The 27,862-nt window shown below is 40.1% G+C and overlaps 1 protein-coding gene across 6 annotated transcripts; it reads right to left on the bottom strand.

The window, feature by feature from the left end:
• Positions 1–5,937: 5,937 nt before the first annotated feature.
• ppfibp2a (PPFIA binding protein 2a) lies at positions 5,938–26,928 on the bottom strand. Of its 6 annotated transcripts, XM_061041477.1 has the most exons (23): positions 26,767–26,928; positions 25,523–25,770; positions 22,001–22,087; positions 20,835–20,948; positions 19,080–19,211; positions 16,970–17,257; positions 15,220–15,312; positions 14,179–14,290; positions 13,309–13,370; positions 12,511–12,589; positions 12,233–12,357; positions 11,833–11,900; positions 11,690–11,750; positions 11,375–11,513; positions 8,870–9,011; positions 8,631–8,759; positions 8,374–8,524; positions 8,087–8,198; positions 7,900–7,988; positions 7,628–7,750; positions 7,200–7,325; positions 6,874–7,062; positions 5,938–6,771 (listed from the first exon to the last, which is right to left on the bottom strand). In XM_061041477.1, exons 1-23 carry the CDS (start codon positions 26,909–26,911, stop codon positions 6,514–6,516), a joined length of 3,072 nt encoding a protein of 1,023 aa, XP_060897460.1. In that variant the 5' UTR covers positions 26,912–26,928; the 3' UTR covers positions 5,938–6,513. The 6 variants fall into 6 exon arrangements, with proteins under 6 accessions (XP_060897460.1, XP_060897469.1, XP_060897478.1 ...); XM_061041486.1 differs by lacking the exon at positions 16,970–17,257; XM_061041495.1 differs by lacking the exons at positions 25,523–25,770; positions 26,767–26,928 and adding an exon at positions 23,912–24,446.
• Between the last annotated feature and the right edge of the window lie 934 nt (positions 26,929–27,862).

Raw genomic sequence — 27,862 nt, forward strand, 5'->3', positions numbered from 1 at the left:
TCTTGATCACCCATGATGATGGCCTGAGGTAAGGAAACTGCATCATACATTCCTTTGACATAGGAACTCTTTGGAGTTTCAGCACTTTTTTGATAGTTTCAGCAACCAGAATAACAGTTCAGCAATTGAGGTGGACAGTTGCAGCTTGCTTTTCATTGACCGTTTTTGCTTCAATTTTCCAGATCCTTTTCTTCTTGACTTTGATTACATTTGTCATATTGCTCTCTGCGTCCTCTGTGTGTCTCAGAATACTCGCTTAATGTGCCATTATCTGTGTTGGTGTGACGCAAGTGTTTCACTTGACCCTCAAGTTTGATTTTTTTTTTGGTCACATGGTTCTCCAAATGGGCCGGTTTGGTAAGCTGTCTATTTTTCCAGAGTCCTTTGCCAATAGGTTCTGCTGTTAGACCTCTGAATACTATTTATTAGGAAAAAAAATATTTGAAGGGTTTTATGATCCTGCAATACTTCTTTCCAAAGTCAAATCTTTAATGTATATTTCCCCAGGTTAATTTGTTGAAATCCTTCACATACAGTCTATCATCGTCTATCATTTTGAGACCATTATATTTTCCTCATGGCAACTGGTTATTTTAGTGTGGCTAGCGTTAAACAACTTTCAGCCAAGACTCCCTTTCCTGTGCGGCGTTCACATTGTAGATTTAACAGCGTAATTTCTTGGTCCAGTACATCTCCAGAGAACATATCTGTCCCCAAGAGGAGAAAAAACAACTTTTAAATTCCTTGTTTGTTGAATTGGTTGGATTGATCATTTCTGATGCGTTTGGGGCTTTTTTTTGTATCCCATAAGGTAGATCAATATATCTTAAGAGACTGTCTGGATCCAATCCCTTCCAAAACAAAGATAATCCATGATGATTTGTGTGTGTGTACATTTTAGTGAAATGGTGTCATTTCTGTTGTTTGCTCACTATAGGCTGTCGCCCAATCAGAGGCTGTATCTGTGTTCAGCTGACATGTAAGGGTCTATGTCCAAATATTGTTTATGAAATGGCAGTTTTTCCAAGTCTTTAATTTTCTATTAAAAAATATCACAATAAATATCGTACCGTGGACTTGGTATCGTGATATTATTGTATCACACCATCGTATTTGCAGGCAGGACAGTTTTCTTGACAATTTGACTACATAACATCATCAACAATCGACAGCTATTCTTGAGAGTTCTTATCAGCAATAAAACCATCCTAAATATCATGGTTATCATCTTGACTTTAGACTTTATATATGTGAAATAGCTAAAAATGTTTGTCCTCATTTAAAGTTATTCATTTGCTATTTGAATTGTCAACACAGTCTTTACAAACTCTTACAATTTCAATGTACAGACAATTCTGGGGACATAGAAATAGTCCCCACCTTTGTGTGATATTTCCATGGAAATAAAAATTATATTATGTCTTAAGCTGCCAAAAATAAAACAACAGTTTTACACTTAATGTATTTAAAATAGCCAAATGTGTGACACTTATACCTATCTTTAGTGAGTTGGAAGAGCCGCTATATGTCTCTATAATTGTTTTATCTCACAGTAACTCATCTTGCTTCTGTCTTTCAATGAACTGGCCACATTTCAGGCTGTAAAAGAGCGAGTCCAGAAACCAAGCATGACAGGGAGCGGGTTTCCTTGGCTTCCAATAAAAAGGCCCCTTGGCGCCAAGGAGGCTGATCATAACCAAGCTCTTTACTCCACTTCCCCAAATCACGTCCCTTCATGCTTGTTTTGGACTGCCACTGTCGCAATTTCTTTGTGGCGACTTCAAATCATCTGCAGATGATTTGAGTGGATTTGTAGCCACTGAATTCAGGAGTAAACATTACAAAACAAGACCTTAGCCAGAAAAGGCTGTTATATGGGCTGTAGTCTACATGGAGAGCAAACAGAGAGAAGCAGCCGGGGTTGACGGTGGCTGGATGTACAGGATGAGATTGTTTCTGAGGTTTGATGGAGCAGAATGAGGCTCATGCAGACGGCTGGCTGCTCCTTTTGACGGCGTGTCAGGGTTGGCTCGCAAGCTGCTCCGCCGCATCTGGGTGATGCAGTCATCATTGTGGCAGGCCTGTCAGAACAAACTGGTGTGCCAGAGACAGATACAGCGTTAGTAGCTGGATGGGGAGTACGCAACACATGCACCACCCTAACATGGAATATGTTCCCCAAACTGGCAAGCTGGTGGCAAGTTAATGACAGGAACGACCAGTGACATCATATAAAAACATGATTACGCTCCACTAAAGACGTGTGAGTGAGTCCATAGATCAAACAGACAGGGTGATGACTTAAAGCGCCAACACACTGGCTACTGGCATTACTTTAAACTAGAGGATTGGTAACAGAGTTGAAGTCTGCAGCTATAATTCAACTGGAAATCTCACAAATGTGGTTCAGAATGAATAAACATGACGCTCTCCCACACAGGAAGGTGATGAGACAAAGAGAAGAAGCCGAGAGCTCAGGCATTGCCATGAGCAGGGTTACATTGCATCACCAATGAAGTGTTTTTATTTGTGACGTATTCAAATGAATTGACAATCACACTGCTAGAATAATGTGTAATCATTAGCAAAGGGTTTGCAAATTATTTATCTAATGTAAACCATAATAATTTATTTCCACCTCTTTTCTTTCTTCTCTTACCGCCATTAAGAAGTAAGTTGGAATGCAATAAATGTCACAATCGCTTTCACTTAATTAAAACAATAGATATCATATTACAAGGTAAGATGTCAGTCATACTGCAAGCTCCTGCATGCAGCAATTTACTGCTAAAGCATTATGAGAGAGGGTGACACAAATAATGGCTATTAAACTGTCAGCAAGTGGAGGCTGGATCACATTACCGAAATTAGCTAAGATGCACTATTATAAACAATGCCAGCCTTGCCTTGCACATGCAAACATATATACACATACACACACACAGTTAAACCCACATGAACACACATGCAGAGACACACACAACGTAATCAAGAAACAGTGTGGAGTGAATTTGAACACATTTACAAGCATATAAAATCTGTTTTTTAGTTTTTATAAAAGTATCAACACAGTACAGAATAAGCAATTCAGACATGTCTGTCTGTATTCTTAAGGTTGATCATTTGTAGACTGAATCTTTTTTTTGATCTAAAATGGGATATCCTTGGATTCTGTCTGTAATCCTGGAAAGACCACTATCCACCAAGCCAACACACAAAGTCCAGAAGTCAAACACATGAGACTGAGGCCAGTTTTAGATCAATGATGTGACATCCTGTCATGTCCACTTCTTGCCAGTGTAATACTTCTGATCACATCTGTGCAGCAGAAAGGGAAGTTATTTCAAATGTAGAATTGCAGACAAGCCACAGACTCTTAGGGTTAACTAAGGGTCAAGAATAGATATAAAGGTCTGCCCTACAAATCACATACAAATACCTATGAAGAGAGACAATTAGATAAATATCACCAACTAGTATGAAGAATGAACATTTTTATATAGGTTTCGGTAGAAGTATACTTACAGAAACAACTGTAAAGGTTCAGCGCTGGTTGGCTTCATGGGACATGACACATCCACAGGCAACACTGACATCTGCTGGTTCAATAGAAGGATCTATTTTTAATTTACATATCATGCCTCTCTCCTGCAGCCCTTTAATTTCCATTTAACTTGGATCAATTGAAGAGTGTGACACACCATACCAGCAGGACTAATTTATTTATGAACCTGTCATGTGTAATCATTGATCAGGATCTTGTCCATTAGATAACTAATGATATGCAGAGGTAAGAGATTCCCTAACTATTGTGTTTGGTCTAATTGAGGACGTTTGCTCCTGAATGAGGGTTCAGAGGGGAGCCGAGTGCCGTCCTGTGAGCCACTCTGCCAGACACGCCGGCAGAATTCTAGTAGATTCACTCAAGACCAGTTACAGTATTTTTATCAATACAGTTCAGTCTCATTTGACAAATACAGACGATGCATAACATTACAAGCGATAAAATTAAGCAGGCATTCATTACAGAAAATAGGCACACACCAAGGCAACCATGTCTTTATTTTATTTGGTCTCTTAGCAGCATTATGTTAGAAACGCCAAATCAAACCACTCTCACTTTAAATTCACTTGAAGGCCTTGAGCCAAATGAATGTTTCATTGTTAAAGAATGCAACACATTCTGTGGATCCTCTATTTGACTTGACTTACATAAAACTTCATTTAATCTAAGTTACAGATGCACCAATCCCCTTTTTAGGTTCCAGTGTGATTCCGATACATATGGACCGTTACTGATTCCTATATTATTTTAATCACAATTCATTTGACTAAGTCATTGTAGGTATTCAGGTTAGGCTACACAAAGCTGTCATAAACCCAACATTGCATTTTTTATTGAAAGAGCAAAAGAAATTATAAGAAATGTTTCTGAACTTTTTGCTGGCATCACATACAAACAGGAAGCAGCAACAACTGTCAGGTTTTCAAATTAAATATTTTAAACTGAAGTGCAAGAGTTGTATTATCATATAGATAGGATCATATAGAAGGAGCTGTTCCATCTCGTCTGAACGTCTGGATGGAGATGATTGTGAGCACTTCTTACAGTTCAGTCTCAACGTCTTCAAAGTGAGACTGTCTGAGTACAGAGTGCCCAACCATATCATTGTTGATCTTTGGATAGGCCCAGTCATTCCAATATCCGATATGTAGATAATATGTAAATCATTTTAATATTTGACCCGATAACTATGTAAGATCAGATCACTCTCGTCTCTAATTTGAAAACTAATAATACTAATCTAACCCAATGAGACCCTTAGTTGTATCTTATGGTCAATGTTTTCCTTTTCTTGTTAAACTGAAATATCAGAACATTTCAAAGACTGACAAATATGCTGCTGACTTCATGAGCTTTTGTTCTGTTTTTGCTCATCAACATTTACTTGACATCTTAACCACACAGGAAATGTTCCTACAATCATCATAGATTGTTTGATTAATTTATTTCAAATCATCCCAGAATTCATTTCAATCTCATCAGCTACAGTTCAGGCTTTTCCACTTTAACCTTACTGGGATACATATAACAACCTAACTCCAGGGTTTCCTTAACATCATGTCTCACTTTATTATTCCAGGTTTGTAGTACTTTGGCAACTACTTTGCTCTGGATGACTACATATTCATTTTCTTTCTCTGTTTTAAAATGTACCATTAGAAGAAAACAAAAGCAATTTGAAGCATTCGTTTCGGGATTTTGCTTTTGCTCGGTTCAGGAGTGCCAGCATCAGAGAGGTCTGTAAGTTATTGTGAGGGGGACACAAACAGACGCAGCAGTTACAATTCCCACAAGCTTTTTATCCAATTGAGTTTTTTAAAGGACATGTAAATGATTTTCCTTAAATATGACCTTTTTCAGATTCATAATTTTATTACATGTTTTGACAATAAACTAACACTTCACCATGGTGAATGTTTCTTACATTCCTTTCTTGTTCGTTAATTATATTTTTATTTATATTATGAGGGTAAAAGACCCTGGGCCAGACCATACCAAACCTCCTGTCCGTTAATGAGGTGCTAAGAGCTTCTTTCATTTTTTATTCTTTGACCAGTAGAGGGCATAATTAAACCAAAAGCCCATTCAAGATCCCATCACCTGTCCTATGAAGAAATCACCCCCCCCCCCCCCCCCCACACACACACACAAAAAAAGATGTGTACTCTGACTATGATGTAAATATTTCAACAATGCTCTTAATTATTTGCTATAAAAACCTTAACTTTTTTACTCTCACATAAATAGGCCTTTATGTCTGTCATATGTAAGCTTAATGTTTCATTACGCTGTAGGTAGACAACACATGATGGATTTAAATACTTTGTTCAGGTCTTTTGTACTTTGTTTTCACAAATAATTTCAACAACACAAACCCTTCATTCAATATTTATTACACAATGCATATTCATTATGATATTATGAAACAAGGCAACGTGTGGTTTAGAGAATCCTAAGGTGTACCAATAAGACTGACATTAAGGTGCAGAAGAAGAAAAAGTGTATCATGAAAACAATGATTCATTTAGATTTTTTTTTTGTCATTCATAAAGAAAATAAATGAGAAGCCTTTCAAACAATCTGGTGTTCATAAAGGCACTGCATAGAAATACAATAGAAGAAAAGCTATTTTTTTATTCCACATCTACTGAAGTTTAGATACAAAAGACTCTGTGTGTTTGAAAGCTAAAGTATGAGCTTTGGAATATATCTGTGTAAGGAATGCATAGAGCAGCTTTCATTTAACAATTCACACAATATCAGTATTCATCACTGTTTTACACTCGTATATTTAGAGAAAGAATACACTAACAACAATTAACCATGGCTGATTAACAAAGCATGTTTGTAGCACATCCAGCAAATCCCCTCTTGGATTCACGAGGTCATCACTTTGGTGTTTCTTCCACTGATTCTAAACGTCACGCATAGGCACTGACATGGGAGTGTTATGGAGAGGTTGACGTTTCACTCTTGTTTTGTAAGCATAGTTTTTGGCCGTTAGCCTGAGGTTTAATCCCAACTGGCTCCCTCCTCTCTGTCTGTCGCTCCAAACTTGGGCTGAGGCCCCTGAGAGCGGCAGAGGGCAGACGGGAAACCCCGTTCAATGTCAACGCTCCACTGTCTATTGGGCAGATATAGTCGGCGGAGTCATCGGGTTTCCGCTTTCTCAGGTGACTGAATTGGGTAAAGCCCAGTTTCTTTGGCTGAAAATACACAACAAAAGTTAAAGAAGTTAATACATAATTTAGATTTTTTTTATGCTACAAAAATCTCAGAAAATTTTAATTCTTAGAAGATGTTCTCACCTTTACTTTAGCAGTGGTAGTGAGAGGCACATGGCCTGTGGCATTGCCGTACTCTCGCTTCTCCTGTGTTGCCTGAGCCCCAACCAGCGCAGAGAAGGCAGTGGCCAGGTGGCGGCGGAGCAAAGTCTTCTGCGGAGGAATATTTAACAGCAGGGCCAAAGTCTCTGAGCTGAAGCGAGGCTCCAGGATCTGTATGGGAGAGCATATTGGCAGCAGATGGCAGAAACAAATTACAGTCTGCAGGCATGTCATGAAAGCATGTAATACTGGTACAACTTGAAATGTTGCAGACCTGCTCAAAATCAGACAGAGCTGTTACTACTTACAATCAGCCCACCATGAACACCGCTGCCCCGAAGATTAGGAGCGAACTCAGCCAGATCCACGGCTCTCAGCCACTCCATCACACGATGGTTAGACCACTGCACCACCTCTGAGGGCGAGGGTTGTCTCTGAAAAAGTACAAAATATAAATATTGCCTTGAATTTTTCCCTCTTAGCCGCCGTCACAACAGCTTGTTATTCTTCTAAAGGCACTAGAACTAGAAGCTTTCGAGTTGTATGAAAGGTCAAATCTGTGAGTGCGTTTAATAAATGTCTATCGCCATCTTGTGGACAGCTGATATGATGACATCTCAGTAAATGTATGTCACCGTTTTTTAAGCTTTGAGCGTTAACATTTTCAATATGTACAAAAATGTAGCATCACATAAGACAAGCAGTTTGATCATCTCTTCTTCTCATTCTGGCTTACCTCTTCCCCTGGTCTACGTCGTAGACAGTTGGCGTTGAATTTATTGGCATGAAGGACATGGATGGCACATTTAACACTGAGGTGATGAAGCTGGCTGGTGACCTTTAGAGTCAAGAGGTCATTCTATGTAAAAAGCAAAAGGATAAAAGTGAACTTCCTGAAAAGTGTACAAATGCATAGCATAATTTAAGTTTTTTACATCATGTGATGTTGTATTTGTAGGCCTGAAAGTTAAAAGAAAATGTTACAATATAATCAAGGTTAGGTCTTACCACAGTGAGGTATTGAATCATCCGACCATCAACTCGAGCTTCATGGAAATGATCTTTATACTGAGGCAAACCAATATCATCCAACCAGCCTAAATGAATACAGGTATATCATTTCAAATATTCATATGATTGAAAAAAGAACACCAAGCAGGACAAGTTCTAATATTCCATGCAGGACGAGACTTACGAGTGACCCAGATGTGGTCCAGCTCTGATGATTTCTCTATAACTTTCGTAGTGAATGCACTCAGAGCGAGCTGCAGCTTCTTCCTGTGCAGAGGATTCTTCATACCCATCTCCTGAGGTCAGAAAAGACTTTTTGTCACAATAAAATTAAAGATTGGGTAGTAATATGCCATATGGGAGTAATAAGCCATATTATTCTTTTTTAAAAATCTCTGATGTAAAACTTAAATACTACTGGTATGTATCTGACATTTAAAAATGAATACATTTTTCCTTTTGATTTCTGACCTTCTCAAAGTCCTGCGGTGTAGCAGACAGAAGTGTTTGTCCATTTTCAACCCACTGTCTGCTGAGACTGACATACTGGCCCAGTCCATAGTCCTCTAACCAGCCACACACCTGCTCCTTGGTCCATTGGCTGAACGGAATATTCATATCACTGCAAAAAAAAAAAAAAAATAGTGGGTATTTAAAATGTTCATTTTAATACATTACTCGTAGAAAAGCCCCAGAGCCTGTTTTCATGGTAGGGAGCTGAGCTTTACCGTGCAGAGTTATACGATTCAGGGGTCCTGGTCAGTCTGGGTCCTGCTGTAGCCCGCAGCCCCCCCCGACGAAACGGACCCCCATCTGGATCTGCTGCCTGGAGCCCTCCAGACTGTGTTCTTCGTAGTCTGTATACATAAAGGTAAAGAACATGAATAAACAAGCTACCAAATGCTTTCATTCTCAGAGTAAAACATATTTTTTATGAAGCAAAATGTTTTTCCTCCCTCACACTTACTTTCCCCAGAGTTTCTTGAAGCTCCTGTTGTTCTTCAAGTATTCCGGTGAGCCAATAGCTCTCTGGCCCTGCTGTGTATTTGCTCCAGAATTAACAGGGGAGTTATCACTTGAAGTGCTGTCGTCAGCTTTCTCCAGCTTTCCTTTAAGAGGTCACATTAAAATCACAGTCAGTGTTATACTACATAGTAAAAAAAAACATGGTTCTGATACTGACATTGTACTGCAGAGGGCAGCAAAGATGCACCATTCTGTGGTTGCATTTTGATTTGGTAAATGTGAAGGTTATTCTTTGGATCGAATTCACAAAAATATATTTTCACTTCTCACAATATCCAAGACAGTCGATAGAGTCGGACATCAGAGAGAGAGAGTGGAGAATGACAAGTGGGAAAGGAGCCACAGGTAAGATTTTAACCTGGGCCGTCCACTTCAAGGTTACAGCCTCTGTACATAGGGCACGCACACTAACCGCTTGACCACAGGTGCCCCAACTTCTCACATTTTTAAAAGAGACTCTGTACTTATCTTTAAAAAGGTCTGAGGAAATAGCCAATTTTTATATATTTTTTCATTGTTATGTCTGTTTGCCACCTGATTTCAACAGACATGGATGGGACAATGATACAAAAAAACATATGCACTAATACATTATCACACAAGACAAACATCACATGACAAATAAAGTAAAAACAAAAATGAGACAACACAACACATTTTAACTTTATCAGTCTTTCACATTGTAGCAAAGTTGATGTCATCATATTCAGAGTAATGTTTTCTTTATTATATTCAAAGATTTTAGTTTGATTATCTCGAAGATGTGAGGTGAGGTTGAAGTTGCTTTGTACAGAAATAGCAAGTAATACTATCCTCCAGAGAGCTACTTTTGACTTTTATACTGTAAGTTAATTAGAGTCTGTTATTTTCACTATTACTTCGGTAAATAATTCAAATAGTAGCATACTTCTGCTCTTACCAAGTATATTTTATTTTACTTCATTTAACTTTGAACACTTGTAGTTTGACATAGTTGGTTTACTGTGACAGCCAAAATCTTGATCATAGTACAGACTGAGAAGAAAGCAGTAAAAGCCTTGTTCTCTATCTGCATACCACATAGAACATTATGTGGTAATGTTGGGGAACTCCACATCTATGGCTTGTGGAGTTCCCCAAGGTTCTGTCCTAGGCCCAATCCTTTTCACCTTGTACCTGCCTCCACTTGGTCACATAATAAACAGCTTTAAAGATATTTCATACCACTGTTATGCAGATGACATTCAATTGCATATTTCATTTACTCCTCAAAATAATGCTAAACTGTCAACTCTACTGAACTAGCTTAAAGATTGGATGGCAGACAATTGCTTACAACTCAACTCTGACAAAACAGAAGTCCTTACATGCGCTTCTGTGGCTATTGTCCTAGTGTTACTGAAAAACTTGGTTCCCTATCTATGTTTGTAAAGCCTGTTCTGCGCAATTTAGGAGTTTATTTTGGTCAGTCACTCTGCCTTCCCATCAATTTTAGAATACAATTCTTTGTTCTTACTTTTAAAGCCCTGCAGGGACAGACAGCGGCCTATATTACTGAACTTTTACGACCTTAAACTCCCAGCAGATCTCTTAGGTCTTCTGATCAGGGCTTGCTGTTAGTCCCTCACACCAGACTGAAGACCAAGGGAGACTGTGCTTTCGAGGTTGTAGCCCCAACATTTTGGAATGCTCTGCCTTTGGGTTTAAGATTTGTGGGCACTGTGGACTCTTTTAAAAAGCAACTTAAGACCCATTGGTTTAGACTTGCTTTTGATTAATCTGTTTTGTATATTGTTGAGGTTGTTGCTTTTTCTGTATGTATTCATCCTTTTGTAAAGCACTTGACTCTGTTCTTGAAAGGTGCTCTATAAATACAGTTTTTATTATTATTATTAACATTAACAGCTAAGAAGCACACATGGTGGTGGAGTTTTCTACAGAGCTCCATTCAGGAGAGGGGGAGCACAGGTCACAGACCATTGAGACCAGCAAATAACTTGGTTAATGCCCCATAAAAATGACGGGGTTCAAGCTAAATCTTACAAGGTGTGATCTTTATGATATGAGCTGCACTCAGTCACTATTATTAAACAGAAAGCAGCAGAGATAAATCAGGGTGGGGCCTGAGCTAAAAGTGGACGGTAAAAACTGAGGAGGGTGGAGCTGGGATGAGTGTGGTCAATCAGAGCAGGAGAAGTGGGTGTGTTTGGTAAGAAATCCCATGATCCATCTGCTCTGTCAGGGGCCTCTGAAATTAGCTGTGATCAAAGGCCCCGTGGTCGTCTGGTCAAAGGGGAGTGGTTCACTCCGAATAAGAACGCTGCTTTGGGGCTCATGGGAATTACTGGCCTCAAGGCTATCCCAAAGAAAAACAAAGTTGGACTCTATGCATGGATTATTACTGCTCACTATCTATCCTACCATTAATAACATCCTGTGCAGCTTGACTGAATGTGAATGGGTTTACTTTGGCTGGAGTCGCCATCTTCACTCCCATCTGGAGACCTCTGACTCTGGATTTCACCGCTGCTTTCTAAGGTCCCGTTCTGCTCCGACAGTGAGGCATTCACAGGCAGTGTCTGACTCCTGGTGTCACCTGAAGCACTCTGGGTATATCACACAAATGACAGAAACAGAAAACGATGTAGATCTTAAAAATAACTGTGAACTATAAGTACAAAACTGTTAAACTTTCATATGAATAAGAATTCTTATTTATTAACCAGCAGTAGCTTGTATATTTTGTGGTAAAATAGGTTGGATATATACTTAAGTAAAGTACCTTTGGTGAAAGTCCATTTGTCAAGTCATTCATGCTGCTTGATAAAGTCTGTGATTCTGTTCTGAAAAGTAAAATAAAAACATCTCAGAAAATTAAATAAAAAGATTTAAAAGAAATCTGAAAACAAAAAGCTGCGTCACTACCTTGAATCACTGTCCTTCTGGCCTGATGACACAGATGTTTGACGGGAAGAAGAACTGTTTGTGGAAACCTGTGACAGGAAAAACAACAGTAAAATAAAGGTGTTTATTCCAACAAAACACTGAAACAACCATCTTAATACAGATTTAAAACTAAAATCATCGTGAATGTAGTCGAAAAGGAAGCTCACCTTTATGAATATGAGACACCGAGATAATCACGTTAATACAGACAAACAAACTAAAACATTTTGCAGATAACAACTTGAATGCTCACTTTAATGGAGAGAAGAACTTAATCTATCATATTCACGCGGACAAAAAACCCTGAAGGTCATGTGAATAAAGATAAATAACAGAAATTATCATTTTTATGCATATACAAACGATTGTTTGGACCCACTTCAGATTTCACATCCTCAGATTTCGCACTGGCAGAGTCAGCGTTCTGCATGATTCCATGCTCTTCTTCCTCACTGCTGCTTGATGGAGTCCGTCCATTCGACAATGACCGGACAGCAGGTGGAGCTAAAGTAACAAGAACAATGTTATTTTCCTTAACTAAAGCATCCTGACATACGTTTGTGTTATAGTGTGGGAGCATGCATGTTGCTCAAACACGGTTTCTAACATGAAACAAACTGCCCAAGGGAATGATAAGGGAGCAAATAAGCTGATTACCTTGCTTTGTGCTGTGAGTGACCTCTCTGAATTGCCTGCACTGATTCAGGAGCAGAGTGAGCTCCTCAATACGCCGGTCCTAAAGAAAACGGTGCAGGCCAACAAAACTCAATTAAGATGTTTATCTAAGGTTAAGAAACACACATATGGACTCTCTGCTTCGGTTCAGTTACTGACCGATATACCACACACACGTCTCTCTTTCACCATATGGCCTTTACATCAAAGAAGTGGATTGGGAGGGGATTGACACAGGCCTGGCTGGAAATCTTAGTTGTGGTCACCAGCTGTGTTGAGTGTGTGTATGTTTTGAAGTGGTGCCCGTGCCTGGTTTTGCCATGGTTCTCTTAATGCAGCTCGCTCCAAAATTAGGCCTGGCAGGTCGAGGCCTACTTAAGTGTGGCTGTGCCTGAAATGGCTCGCCTTGGGTTGTGTTCGTATGTGTGTGTGTGCGTGTGTGTGTGTGTGTGTGTGTGTGTTTCCTTTTTGGTGTGCCACATGTAGAGTTGCGTCTGCAAGTCTTTAAAGTCCAAACTACTCTGGGAGGGAGAAGACAAAAGCCCCTCTGTACTATAGATGGTCAGAGGGCGGGGCCTCCGAGAAATGACAACATCTAAAACGAGTTAGCTTCTAACCTTTCAAACAGCAGTGATGATAGCAGTTATGTATATATAGGCGGCCAGTAAGACACTTTGCATTGTAGTTAACAGATGACAGCACACACACATGCTGTGTGCTGCTTAACACAGCTGTGCTGACCAGAGAGAGAAAGGATACGTTTACAGAAGGCTAACCTACCTTTTCATCATTGGCCGCTATTAGTGATTTCATTCCGATCCTGAGCCTCTGCAGCTCCTGATCTATAAAGAGAAACCCCACATTTATTAATAACCTTTATACACAGCTGCTGATGTCATAGAAAGTAGTGTTTTGTTCATGAGGACATGGTCATTTGGAAGGAAAGGAAAGGCAAAAATACAACGTAGCACTTGTAATTGAATCCCTGTATTTTTATACCCACTCAAGCCTTTTTTTTTTTTTTTAATCGACCAATCATAGCTTTAACCATGTCAGCTTTATATATCTGGGCCCTCAGTACATACTGTAAGAGACTTTGCTTTTAACAACTGCAGGCATACAGCTGGCAATGCTGTTGAGTGACAGTGAGTATACTTAGCAATTACTCTGGGGAGGGGGGGGGGGCTTTTTATATGATAGACAAAAATGAGAACAAGCAAGATGTTATGCTCTCAGAAATTAAGAAGCCAAAGGGAAGAGAGTTAGAGAACATCTAGTAATTTAGGAAACAAGTTAGTGATTGGCAGAACTGCCCCTAGGAGCGAAAGCATACAAAGGGTAATGAAATAAAGAGACATGTCTGGAGAAGGAGAATTATACAAAGATCGAGAGGGCCCGTGGGTTTAGAATGATTTTTATTAAATACTACTCAGGCTTACATTTGGTGTTTAGCCACTGCCTGTAAAGCTCCTCTGAGAGGGAGAGACACAGACAGTGAATGAAGGGCCAAGACGTCTCCCAAACCTGTTTTTTTTGCGTTGATGAATGCATCAAGGAGTCATTTACTGTGCCACCTATCAGGCTGGGTAACTCTGTCTGTTATTCTGGCAGTTTGGTGGAGGCTTTGATGCTGTTGGGTGATTCACTTACCTCTCTCTGAGCACTCTGCGGAAAGAGAGGGTCTGGCCAGGAGCTGAGTGTGCAAGCTCTCGATCTCGGCGTTCTTACCGAGCAGAAGCTGCTGGAGGCTGCTGATCTCTGCCTGATGGTGCCACACAGAGAGAAATGTTAGCAGAGAGGACATGCAGCTCTGTGATGTACTGCATGTGCCAAATTATGCCTGCTTACACATGCACAGCTAAAAGCTTCTTGACATTCACAAAAACAACACATGTACATGTATCCTAATTAAAGTTCCAGCGCATGTCCTCACTTGTTAGAACGCTAGAACGTTGTGAGATATTAATGTTTTTCTCCCCCTCCATTATATCTTAATTAAAAAACAGCCACAACAGAGCACATCATGGTTCCACACTGAGTCCTTTACACCCTTTATAGTTTTTTTAAAGTAGTTTTAAGGATAAAACAGTTGGCAATAAAGTGACGTTCAGGCTATTATATTAAACAGGCAAATAGGAAGGTGGAAATTACAGTTTTTGCTCCCTTAACCACCTTGAACCCCCACTTTTTAAAACTAAAAATAACAAAAGTTAAACCTACAAAAAACAATTTACAGGTATACTTTGTTGGAAACACATGGAATTAGAAGTGAACTTGTTGAGAGGACAGGTGGAAGAATTGCAGCATAAAGAAACTAATCTAACACACAGACACAGAAGGAGACACACTCAAAGTGAGACAGAGACAGATATCAGAATGATGGAAGAGATAATCTAATCTCTAAGAAGCTAATCCCAGTGGATCATGCCAAAGTACACATGTAGGACATTAAAAAAGGACTAAGCCGTAATCAAATGTCATTCTGTTGGAGGTAAAACGATTCTCAGACTTCTTAAAACAACAGAGGTGTCTGAGAAAGAGAGAGAGCGTGTGCAGAACAGACTGACTCACTGCACTGGCGGGAACATCGGATTGGACGGCATTTTGGAAAGTTGAGTGGACAGTTAGCAGTGGAATTTGGGCACTGATTTTAGAGTCTAGACACGTTGAAAATCAGAACTTTCTTTTTACCATTGTTGCCTTGAGTTTCTTCTCGTACTGTAGCTTCTGATCCTCCAGGTGTTCCACTTTGTCCTTGAGAATCCTGAGCTCCCTAAATAGGCCCTGGAACAGAAGATTAAGGATGAATCATTAAGATAGTTTAAACACTCAGAGGATGCTACTATCTAATGCTAAGTACTCACACTCTTTAGAAATAATCCTTCAACCAATTTTTGCACTAATTCATAATGTACCAAGCAAATGATAAAACCAAGTTAGTTTTAACATTCAGACAATGCTGGTATCTAATCTTAATGCTAAAGCCAGTCATTTTTTAAACAAAGATCATTTAATAATAAAAAGCAAATTTAAATGAATATATTCATAACAAGATAATGCTAGTTATAAATGTTAATTCTAGTAAGTTGTTCTTTTTGAACAAATCCTTGAACAGATTTAATTAATATAGCACAAATTCACAACAGAGGCATAACAATTCATGCTGGTTCAGACATTTAGATGATGCCAGACACAAATGTGAATGCTAATTTACATTATTTTTAGAGGAAGAATATGCAACATTTTACACATAAATACAGCAAAAATCAAGAATATCCTATGTAAATGTCTCTCTTAGTCATGACTGTCTACAATGAGTGAAGAGCGCGAGTCCTGCCAGCTGTATTGTTGTGGGAGCTGTGTTTACATCATGTTTGCATGGACGGGACCGCCTTACGTATAAAAGCTGTTTCAGTCATGTACTAGAAAAGAAGAAGAGCATACTACAAACCTACTGACTGCTTTCTTGGATGTCATTTAAGTGTTTTAGATCTTGTTCATTCAGTGTCAATTAACAGCAGTTTGTTTTGGTTTAATGCTGGTGCTCAAAGGCGACCTCTACTGGATCAATAAGTTGCACATTCTTCCTTTAAACAAATTATCATGAATTAATTCATGTAGCACCAAATCACAACAAATGTTATCTCTGCACTTGTTTAAAGATCAGGTCTAAACCACTCTTTGTTTTATTTTCTCAAGAAACCTAACATTAATCCATCAATGAGGACTTGACAAAAGTGTTGATGAAGAATGTCTTTTTTGGACAGAAATGGCAGAACCAGTCTCATTGCTGAGCAGTCATTTGCCACGACCAGGTTCTTTAAAACTGGATGAAGTGCTACAATTTGTACAAGATTGATGCAGAAAAGAAGCTGTTTTACACATTTTTCAGACAGGCTGCATCTGAAATCTTTCCAAGTTACTTGTTTCCACGTCAATCACAGCAGGAAGTTTTCTGTGGACAGGAGGGGGAGGGGATCTCAGGAGGTAAGGTATAACATTAAACGTTTGTGCAAAGATAACGGACAAGCAACGTATTCTGGTGCTATAAAGGCAGTTTGTGCCTTTTTTTTTACATCAATGCTACCTATAATTGGACATATACACGGTATAAACAAATGACAACATACTGGCAAGAAGAAACGAGAGGCCTATCAGGAGAAAGACCAGGTACAGTTGTGTTGATAATTCTGGCGGTTGAGTTCACACATGCAGCCAATTTGAAAATGTTGGGACATTATTGGAGTTTTGTGTGTGTGTGGATAGGGCTACACACATAACATTAGGTATGAAGACTGACAAATTGGCAAAAACAAAAAAAAACACAAAGGCTGGGGATATTTGGTAATATTAGCATCTGAACCTTAGGATCACACACACTAAAGTGAGTCAACCCATGCCACACGTAACACTACATGTCATGCAGGCAAGCTGTGCCTACACTTTCTCCTCCACATTGGTGCTGCTGCTCTGCATCTGAGCCTACAGCCTCTTCTAGGCTGCTAGGACTCCCATCAGGCCTCTCGGTAGCCTCTTCTACACCTGAGGTTGTGTCATCAGACGGCCCGGGGTCAGAGCCCTGATCATCAGCAAGCTTATTGGGGCACTGGGCTGGAGAGCTGCTGTCAGCGGGGATCTCCAAGGCCTTTTTCTCCTGGATCTTGCTATTGATCTCCTTCTGAAACCTACACATCTCCTCCTGCAGCTCGCTAATGAAATTCACTACAGTCTGACAGAGGCAGTGGGGGAGAAAGAATTGAGAAAAATGTTCAGAAAAAGAGAGTAGATGTATGCTCTTTTTGTGTGTGAAGATATGGTTGTAGGTGGGATATTCCAAATCCTTTTATTTTCCTCTAGAGTCGTTTCGTTATAGTTTTGATATTGACAAACCCTTAGAAAATATAAATTTCCTTTTGAGCCCAATAATACATAAATATCTTACCAAACCTTTACCAAAAAATGTGATTCCTGGCTTTCTGCAGATATAGCACTGCTATTCTCAGCTGGTCTAGGTTAACATTGTTCATAAGCCTTAACTTAAAATGCTACTAGCTATGCCATATTCCAAAATTCATGCATAGTCCGTTTATCAAACGGCTAGTTTGCACCGATAAATTGCTTGAGGGGTGAGCGGGTTTGCAATCTGTGTTTTAAAGGTGATCCGTGCCCCAATGTTCCCTCAGAAAGGGTGTAAACAGCAGAAGAGTTATGCTCGGACTGTGGACAGAGGAAGTCTCACTTGGGGTCCAGTGCAGCGGATATGACAGATGATATGGAGTGCCTCCACAGCTAAATTTAACTGAGTTTACTGGCACCACAGCAAGGAGGCTTTAACATGCTGTGTGTGTGTGTGTGTGCGTGGACATGTTTGTGTAGTAGAGGCAGCACGTGGGAGGCCTATAAAGTGTTCAAAGCTGATTTTTTTCCGATTCTCCTTAAGTCCAAGCAGCTGTTTGAAGTAAACTCGGTTCTGCACACATAATGAAAGCAGGATTATGAAGAGCTGAAACACTGCTGTTTACTAAATCACAATGGCTTGTTCTATTTCTTTCATCTCAAAATTACAAACAAAATCCCTGTTAACACACGGAAAACACATTTAAACACAACTTTATTTTTTCTGTTTACTTTATAGATATCTTTGGGAACATGCATCCAGTAAGGAAAAGGGTCCTTTTCTTTAACTTTTACCACACCGCCAAGAACAAAATCCTCTGGGCTGAAGCCTACACACACTCATATTTGACCTGCCATCCATCATGCCAGCTCTACTACGCCCGAACTCCTTTAACCGAGGACACAAAGGCTCTTTGACCAGCACTGTTTTGACAGTAACTACATACATTACAGTATCCTGTCTGCTTTGCCTGTGTCCCCTTTCTCCTATTCATTCGGTCACTTAATGCCAAGGATGTCAGCTGGTAACCAGATACATCCACATCTTAAGTAAATATATGATTCACTTTAAACTGACCAAAAAATTAAAACCCCCTGGAGACGTTTATTCCTGTAGACTTTGCCCAGGAACAACGGAGCCGGGGTTCGAGTGAATGTTTCCCTCCATCAGTCCAGAAAGTGTTTATGGTCGTCCATAAACTCAGCAGCTGACTTCAAGGTTAAATCCATCAGCACAAGGCAGATTTTTGTGTGTTCCCTTGTCATTCCTGGCAGAGTTGGTGCAAATTTCCAAAGAATGAAGAAAGAAAACGAAGGTTTTTGCTCGACTAAATCCTCACTGACGAAAGTCAAAAATACTGTGCACTCACTTGGATATGAGGCACTCACATTAACTGACCAAACCATTTAAAGATTAAAAGTGTAACTTCAAAATGTAAGCCTGAGTGGAGTGATTGATGGTTTAATCTTTAGTAACTGTGCTGCTAATTAGTGTAAAGCTACTCAATCCATTCCGACTGATGCAGCTCAACAAGGAAAGCTTTTTTGGATGGATACATATTTGCTTAAAATAAGTTCTGACAGCCATGCTATCTTAGAATAAAACTTTTTTAAAGTAAAGGAACAGGCATATTTGTATCTATGAGAAGCCCTACCTCTGCCTTGTGCTGCCGTTCAGCCCCGTGGTTCTGTTTTCCCTCCATGTCTGCCAACTTTATTTTCAGGTAGGACACCTCCCCCATAAGACTCAGCTTCTGGTTCTCCAGTGACGTCCTATGCAGGAGCTCCTGTCATTAACAACACACAGCACGAGCATGGAGAAACACAAACAGACACACAGGTTAACACATTATCCCCTTTAATGATAGTCCATACTTACTGAACAAAGGCGACATGAAGTGTGAGGCACAGTGAGCCTCCAGCTCCGTAATGACAGTCCCCTTAGACAAACCCTCTGGTTTCAGACGCTGTTTGAGTGGCTAAATATACACAACCCATGACAACTATTTATAATGCCTATTTCACAGCTCCCTCAAAGTACTCAGCAGAAGGGGGGGGGGGGAGCTAGAGTGTGTGAGGGAGAGAGATTTAACCAAAGTATGCAAAACATCCACAGAAAGAACATTAAAATAACTTTGACAGGTGTATTTTCCTGTCAATGTGAACGACAGTCAATCACACCTATGACCAAACATCTACTGTACTGTCTGGGACTATCTGTCCTGAACGGCTGTCAGCCTTGAGAGTTGAACGGCTAAGCAGGCACATGTATAACTAATTTGCCTGATGTCATGCAGGTGCTAAATCACTCAGAATCCAGAAATGAGCATCAGTGGCAGGCAAAAACAGTATGGATACGTCCTTTTAAAACTCTGGCTTAGGAAAAATATCTGGGCTTCTTCTACAGTGCACATGGAAAATATTAGAGCTTTGTCACCAGGAAGAGATTTACGGCTCAGGTCCAAAAGCCTCATAATGACCACGTCTCTGAGAAACCAGCCCTGACTGCCCTTTGATACACTGCACACACACACAGCACCGCATATAGAAGTAAGACACTGAGCAGCTCGTGAAATTAGTCAGAAAACATGGAAATGGTCAATTTTAAATGTGATAAATAACAAGAGAAGCATTATCAAAATAAGAAACATATATTTTGTGTAATACCTGCTCCATTTCACTCCAGCGTCTGCCAGCAGCAAAGCGAGAGTAAGCGTATGTCCTTCATGTATGCAATGTCTCCTGTAGATTTTAGTTTCACACAGCTATTCCACTAGAGTTCCTTTTAGCGTTTAGCAGAGACTTTGGTCTAGAAAAGCAAACAACTGAAAGTAGCAGACATGCACTTCTAACTCTTCAAGTAGCACCACCCATATTCTTTCTCCCGCCCATCTCTCCACCTTTTTCAGATTTACTCCCTTACTCATTTGTCTCTCTCTCCTTTCCTCTGTTAGTGTATGTGTGTGTGTTTTGTGCACATGCATAGGCTCATTCGGGTTTGTTATAGGTTGGGGGCGTGGCTAATGGGATTATGATCACCTGCCCAGACGGACTAGTTTGGCCCTGCATAAACCAGAAAAATGTACGCTGTAAGACACTGTCCTGGAATGAGTCTGAACTTCCTAAATATTTTTGGTTGTCAAGGACGTGTGTAGCCAAATACACTGAAATTCCTACCTAGGAAGCAGAACTTATCCATGATCACATACTGCAACTTATGAGAAGAAGATGGATGGACAGTCTCGGGCATTGACACATTGCAATAAAAGGAAGATCAGTTTTTATATAAAAGCCCTGACTGTCTCCAGGGGAAAGTCAGAGTTTCCTGATTTGTATCTAGTATTATACAAGACATTTTGTACTTGGAAAGTACACTAATGTGTTTATTTGAGGTCTTTGAATCTGTGTACCTGCTGCAGCATCTCCTCAGTGGAGTCGAGTTTGTGCTGATGCTCCACAAGAGAGTTCTCCAGATCGCTGATCTTTGCCCCTTGAGCCTCCACCTGGTCTGTCAGCACACTCACCTTTGTGGTGTTTTAGTGTGTGGAGAGAGATATTGACGTTAAGAAGTTATCTAATACAACAAAATGTACAGACTTACAACAAAACACATGAACGCAGCACAGGCCTGGCATCATTTCTGCAACCTCAGATTGTATTTATTTTTAAAAACCAGGTTCTTTCAAATATCAGATTTTTCCACATAATTGCTGATCTCAATCCTGATGAAATTTCGTTGTAAGGGCCAGATCAAACATGTCCTTTAAGGAGAAATGAATGGTCCTTTTGTGGCTCACTAACTCACCAGTAGCCTGCAACAGACCAGTGGCTCCAGCAAAGTCAGCAAAATGCAGGTTCAATGTTATTCCGCTGAGAAACCATTAAGGCCACATCGTAGCTAATGACATGCTAAGAGGCAGCTCCAGTCGGCCAACTGGAGCGGATTTTTCTAAGGAATGTTTTATGTGAGGCCTGAAGAAGAAAACAGGGCACCTGCTCACACACACACACACACACACACACACACACACACACACACACACACACACACACACACACACACATGCTACAGCATAGCAGGGTGGTGCTAGACTCAACCTGCCTGAGATAAGCACTTATTCATCAGGGCTGATAACCGTACACACCTACATGCTTATATATACTTTACAGACTCATCACACAAAACCAGACATTCTAGTGTCGTGACAGCACCAGACCCACCTTCGTTACTGTTGCTTCACCCATGCAAAAAAACAAGATGGCTATTATGCAACATTTACAACACAGCACTCTGCTCTACCTTTGCCCTTTCTCACCTCTCTCATTTAACACTCTCATGCGATATGGGAACTGTTTAGAGTCAGTTCCCACAGACAGTGTGGTGTCAAATGTCCTCTTGTATTTGAGCAGGCTCAGATCCAATTCAGTTGATTCACCATTTTTTTTTAAATGGATGCCCACGCTTGCCTTAGGTTAAATGTGCTTCTGCAACAACCATTTTTATTATTTATCCTTTAAAAAAAGAGAGAGACAATTTGTTTTTGTGTTTTTGTATGCAAGGATTGACTCATCTCACCTGTAGAACAAGTGACTCTTTGTCTCCCTCCAGACGTGATAACCGCTCCTGGTAGGACTCTCTGCTGCTGGATGAATGGAGGTTTACCTTCAGAGTAAAGTTTCAGCCGTTAAGTTCAAAAAGTTCACTGTTGATGCAGAACAGTTGCCCAGTGGGTCGAATTTGCTTTTCGTCATCGGGTTTGCAGGCTCAGACACATACACACCTAGCTATTGTGTCAGACGTTAGTTTGAGGTAAAGCCTGTAAGAAGTTTGCAAATCCTAATCCAGCATTAAAAGTTTTGTACAGGCTGATTAGTGGGGGAAAAATGTTGAAGGCTGAGCTCAGGGCTGACAGTGTAATAAGGGATATTTCAGAGCCATCAGTGTGCAAAGGAAGTAAAGTACAACCAAATTGGTTCAGATTTCTCAGAAATCTAGGCTGACAAGCAGAACCATGGAAACATTATTTACAGGCACAGAATATCCATCAGCCTGAGCCACTTCATGAAATGACTTTAGGCAGTGTAGAAAATACCATTAAGCCTTTAATATACCTTTAGCAAAACACAAGTGGTTACTTTGATTTCTAAATAATATTCGATGTACAATATGCATACATTTGAGGTGTTTAAGTGTTATTATAGGCAGCCTTCAGGTAACTAAAACTCAAATAAACCAGACAAAACTGTTTCCCGCTCCTCCTTCTGAGGACTGCGAGCTATGAGTAGCATTCAGAGTAACCTTTGACAGTTTCACAAAAAAAATCATGTTTTTTTACTTATATCTACTTACCGGTACTTATATCTATTTCTTCAAAATTAAAAGCACACACTTCTTGTTGGAAACGTCACAGTTGTTGTTGATGCTGAGAGGTTATGCATTGACTCAACATTATATGTCCTTCCTTTTTTTGAGCCTGTCGTTTTTTAAGTTGTTGAGCTGAGATGAATAAGGAGATATTGTATTGCCATTGTATCATATAAAATCTATGCATAGCTTAAATTCCTTTTTCTTTTTTACATTTATATATCTTCAGTTCGTGCAGGATGGCATGACTTTGACTTGAAAATACTAACTCACTTCACTTCAAAATTACCAAAAGATTTGTGCACTTGCATCACCATACAACTGCTTGAAGAGTGATAACAGAAGGTGAAATTAACTAGTTTACCCATGCAGATTATCACATATAGTAATAGCTACTAGTCCTCTAGTCATCCATACATTATAAACACTGCGCTCCTTCCTCTCCCTTCAGGAAGAATTCTACCTTAATGGAGGCAGTCCGGACTAATGACTTCTTAATGGTAGAAAGATGCTATGTGGTGTCCAAAGACTCCATGCAGGTTCAAGTGGCAGGAAATGATCTCAGCTGACATGCACATACATTTATCCTTCTCTTCACACACTTTAAGAACAGTTTGATGGGCTGGTCCAGTATTTCACAAGTCCCCCATTTGCACCTCAGTGAACCATTTTATAAAGGCATTTTAATTGTATTTCATTTTTCTGCATAAATAAAGAGAAAGACTTGGAAACATATTTGAAGGATTAACTAAACTCCATGTAATTCACTGTTAAGTCAAACTTTGGAAGGTTGTCCTAAAAGACTATGATGTGTTTAAGTACGCAATCATCTCTGTGATGAAATAATGGCTGACATATCCCTCAACACATTTTGTTTTATTTCAGTTTCTTCCTTGGTCCACGTATGAGGGTGCACATATTGCATATTCTGCAGCACACCTCCTCTGCTCAAAAACAAAGCACTTACTTCTTCCTCTCAAATTGTCTATCATGGCAACCATAATTGTGTTGGAAAAGTAACAGCACTGCAGGAGCAAAACAAACCACCAAAATACTTGCAGCAAATGTTTGCTGCAGTCCAAAATTGTAAAGAGAAAAACATGCAAGTGGAGAAAGTCTTACCTTTCTAAGCCAGGCAAAATGTTTGTAGAAATCAATATCATACTCCATTGTGCAGGCCCATTGTACTTTAGGTCTGGCTTTTATTGTTCCTACCAGAATTTAGCCAGTGCTCGGAAGCATCAAGCAGGATGAACAGATAAATCCCAAAACGAACAAACAAACAAAAAACCTCTTGCTCAAAGCACTAAACTGTGCTGCACTCTGGATCTCCCAGAACTTAACTTTCCTCCTTTTACTGACTCTCCATATTGCAGCTGAAGGGGAAGCAGAGAGGACTTTGGTCCGTGTGGTTTGGAGTCTGGGCAGCCTGAAACTTTTAGAGCTCAGCCGAATAACTCAAACTCTGCCAGCTGGCTGTACTCCCTTTCTTTCTTCTCTCCACTTTCTTTTTTTCTACCTCTTTCTAACTCCCCTCTTTTCATGTCTCCTGCTTTCTCCCTCAAACTATCTCAAACTGCTTCGGTATCTCCCACATTTCTCTGCACCTCCTGATTTCTCATCATTTCCTGTCCTCCCTTTCTATCTCCTGTGCCTCTCTCTGGACGTCTGCAGCTCGTTCTCTTGTTCTCTCTGAAGTGCCTCTTGAGTCGGTCGAGCTAATTTTGCGGGGCTTCCTAAAGGGGCACAGGGGAGAGGAAACTTTCTGCAGCACATGCTTGTCAGATGTGGTGCACAAGTCAGGAGGAAAGACGCAGAAGGAGGAGGCAGTGGGGGGGGGGTGAATGTGAGTGCAAAGCTGAAAATATCAATTTAAAGTAGAGGGCAAAGGGGCAAATGATGAGGTGAATTACCTGACTAACAAACATTTGTTGCAGAAAGGGGAGGACAGAGGTACCCAGGGGTTAAAGAAAGGAGACAATGGAGGATTGGACGGTGAAAATGGGGGCTGCAACTGCTTTTACTTTTAACAGGAGCTCTGGATCTCATTAACAGTACAGCATGCAATGTATCCTGCTTCTAGCTCACTTCTTCTTAGCAGACAGGAAAAAGCCATCCAGATGTTGATGACCTGGATCAAAGACCCCTTTACCCACTAATAAAACCCACAGAGTCTGTAGTAGAAAGCCTTAGCCAACGCCTGTACTGAAGAATTGGTCATAGCCCCCCATTTTGTTTAAAGTTTTGTGTTTGGTCGTAGCCCTCTTTGTTTTTGTGGATTTTTTTTTTTTAAAGAACTATTTGGATTCACATTTCCGTGCTCTATGCTGGTTGATAGGCCTGATGGAAGTGACTTGTCAGTCACAAATAGCCAGACCCAAACATAGTATCTATGTAACTCCAACTGGGAACATCATTTAGATAAATTAAGCTGAACTGAAAAGTTGGTTCATTTTCCCACCTAGCTTCATATAAACATCCAATAGAGTCTTTCCACACTGGTTTAAGGCTCTTCTGCTTTTTCTTCACATTTGAAACAAGAGGCTACATCGCCTTCTACATTCTCTGAACAGAACCTTATGAGGACGGGTTCTGTTCTCCTCATAAAGTGGATTTTCGATGCTTCTGAAATGGATTTGCATTCTTTTTGTTATATACGTTTTTTTAAGAGTATATCATACACCCTCGTCCTAAGGCTCGAGGACATTCGGGTGTGAGTGACACAGCACTCACCTCACTTTTATCCAGCCATTTCAGTATGACGTGAGCTGTATCGGTGGAGACTTGTTTCCTGAGTGAGTCCTGTTGTTCGTCACTCCCCTGATCCTCCAGCACGGCTCTGAGGGCCTCGGTCAGCTGGAGAGCCTTGAGGGCAGGGTCTACAGGAGGCGGGAGGCTCAGCTGTGAGGTACACTCTGATGATTGGTAGTCCTGGCCTTCTAGACGCATGAGAGCACTGAACAGCCCTTCACCAATCTTGCCTGGGGGAATTCAGAAGAACAGGAAATCAACTGCAGACTAAACAGACAAATAGATGAGAGATCTTTATTACACCAGCGTTTTCTTCCTTTGGCATCTGCACTGAATGTTCAGCTCACTAAGAGGTCTCTTGCAGCCTGCAGTGCAATATAAATCAGTCCTTGTACGACCTCTTGAGGGCACTATTGTGCACTAATGTGGCTTTCTGGCTGTAAATAGCATCAAATGGCTGAATACAGTGCACAGTGTGGGTTCTGAAATCCACAAATTAGAGGTTCAGCTCTGAAGGTCACTGTAATCATCTTGTCTAAGTTGCAGAGAGTAGTAGAAAGTTTTCATATAAGCTTTGTGAAGTGAAATAAAAAGGCAGAGCAATGCAGCCAGGACACATTCTGCACAAACACAAAGCTTCATCATGTCAAACAGTTTGTGGTTATTAGTTTTTTGGCCATGGTTACATTTCTCGCCACTGTGCTAATGGTTTCCCTGTCACCTCTTTTTATAGAACTTTGTTTTCTGACCCTGTGCCAAAACACGAGCAGACTGCTGAGGCTGTGACAAACAGCAATGACTAAAATGTATCACCTGTGCATGAAAATACAGACGGGATAACACTGGGAAGTTACTTTGAATTTTTGACAAAATCAAGGCTAATGGAGAAATAATGAGAGTACAAAAGCATCTAATTATGAAGGTTCACAATAGAGTGGATAATACGAGGAAGAAACATTTTAGAAGGAACAAAATACCAACAAAAATTCATAAACTCATCCTCAATGCTGGTTCCTAAATAAAAAAAAAACAAATAGGTTGCCAACTCTTCTCTTTCCTAGCTTTTGTGTGTTACATAATCATCACAGTTTAAAGAAAAGCTTCACATGTTTTTACTCCCAACCATACTATATATGTATATGAAGATCACATGGTTCGTATTGGTTCAAGGGGGCCTGTAATTACAAGTTGGCCCGTCTGTTGATAATAAAAAGAAAAACTCTTACCAGCAATAATGTCGTCCATTTGCTCCAAAGCAGCCTCCAACATGTGGCTGGCGTTGGACGCCATGCTCACGCACTGCTTACAGAGCAGCACCAGCAGCTTCTCGTTCACCGGTCTGAAGACGAAAAAAGTGTTAGCTGGTGGCATGAGCGTGAGGCAGCTCTTTGCAGACTACTCCCTCTCTGTGTCACACACTCTGTATCTTTTCACAGCGAAGTCTCAGCAGCTGTCCTCACATCTGAGGGAAGTCAAGAACCTCCTGAATGTGGATTTTGGCTTTAGACTCTCCTTTCATTTTGTGGCCGGGGACTTACCCATTGTCAGTGCTGCTTTCCTGATGAGGTCGAAACTCATATTCAGAATAGTTTGTTTCTTGAAGTTTACCATTGTTTGTTGTTATATGTTTTCACTTAACACTACATTTTTAATTGATTTTGACCATTTAAAGTAACATTTGAGGTGGTGAAATTCTTTATTTAGCTCCAAACCAACAGTTTTGGTGGAGGCACAGGGGTCACACCAGTACATCGGACCATGGTAACCAGAATATGATTGATGCTGATGACAGAGAACAAACTGTGTTATGATAAGCACTGCAAAATAACGCCGTAAAAAGCTGCAAGTCACACCCAGAGGAGCGTGGGGCTTGGTTTCAGTAAATCAAATTCTGACACACAGAAGTCAATTAGGAAATATAAACACTAAGCATACAGGCACGTTTAATTGCTACATTATTTAAACAAAATAAAAGCTGAAGGATAAGCCTCTGAAACAATGATGAGTAAAACTTTCATATGTCAACTGTCATGCAAAAATAGCAGAAATAGTTTAGAAAATCAGAATCGATTGCTTATGCTTGCATGTGATCTGATAAAAACATCAATTTCCCTCAGGATAATTGAAGTACTTTATCATCTTGACTACAGAAATTTTTTTTTTTTTCTATTCATATTTAAGGCTCTTATCCTCTTTACATTCCACTTCTTTCTCCTATGAAAACATTTATTTTAGATTTAAATGACTAACTCTAACTAACTCTAATTTCCTCATGAACTACAGAAGATCATTCAAAATGTGAAACTTGTCCATGTTCTTCTG

This window comes from Labrus mixtus, chromosome 1, assembly GCF_963584025.1.
Source record: "Labrus mixtus chromosome 1, fLabMix1.1, whole genome shotgun sequence".
Taxonomy (NCBI): Eukaryota; Metazoa; Chordata; class Actinopteri; order Labriformes; family Labridae; genus Labrus; species Labrus mixtus.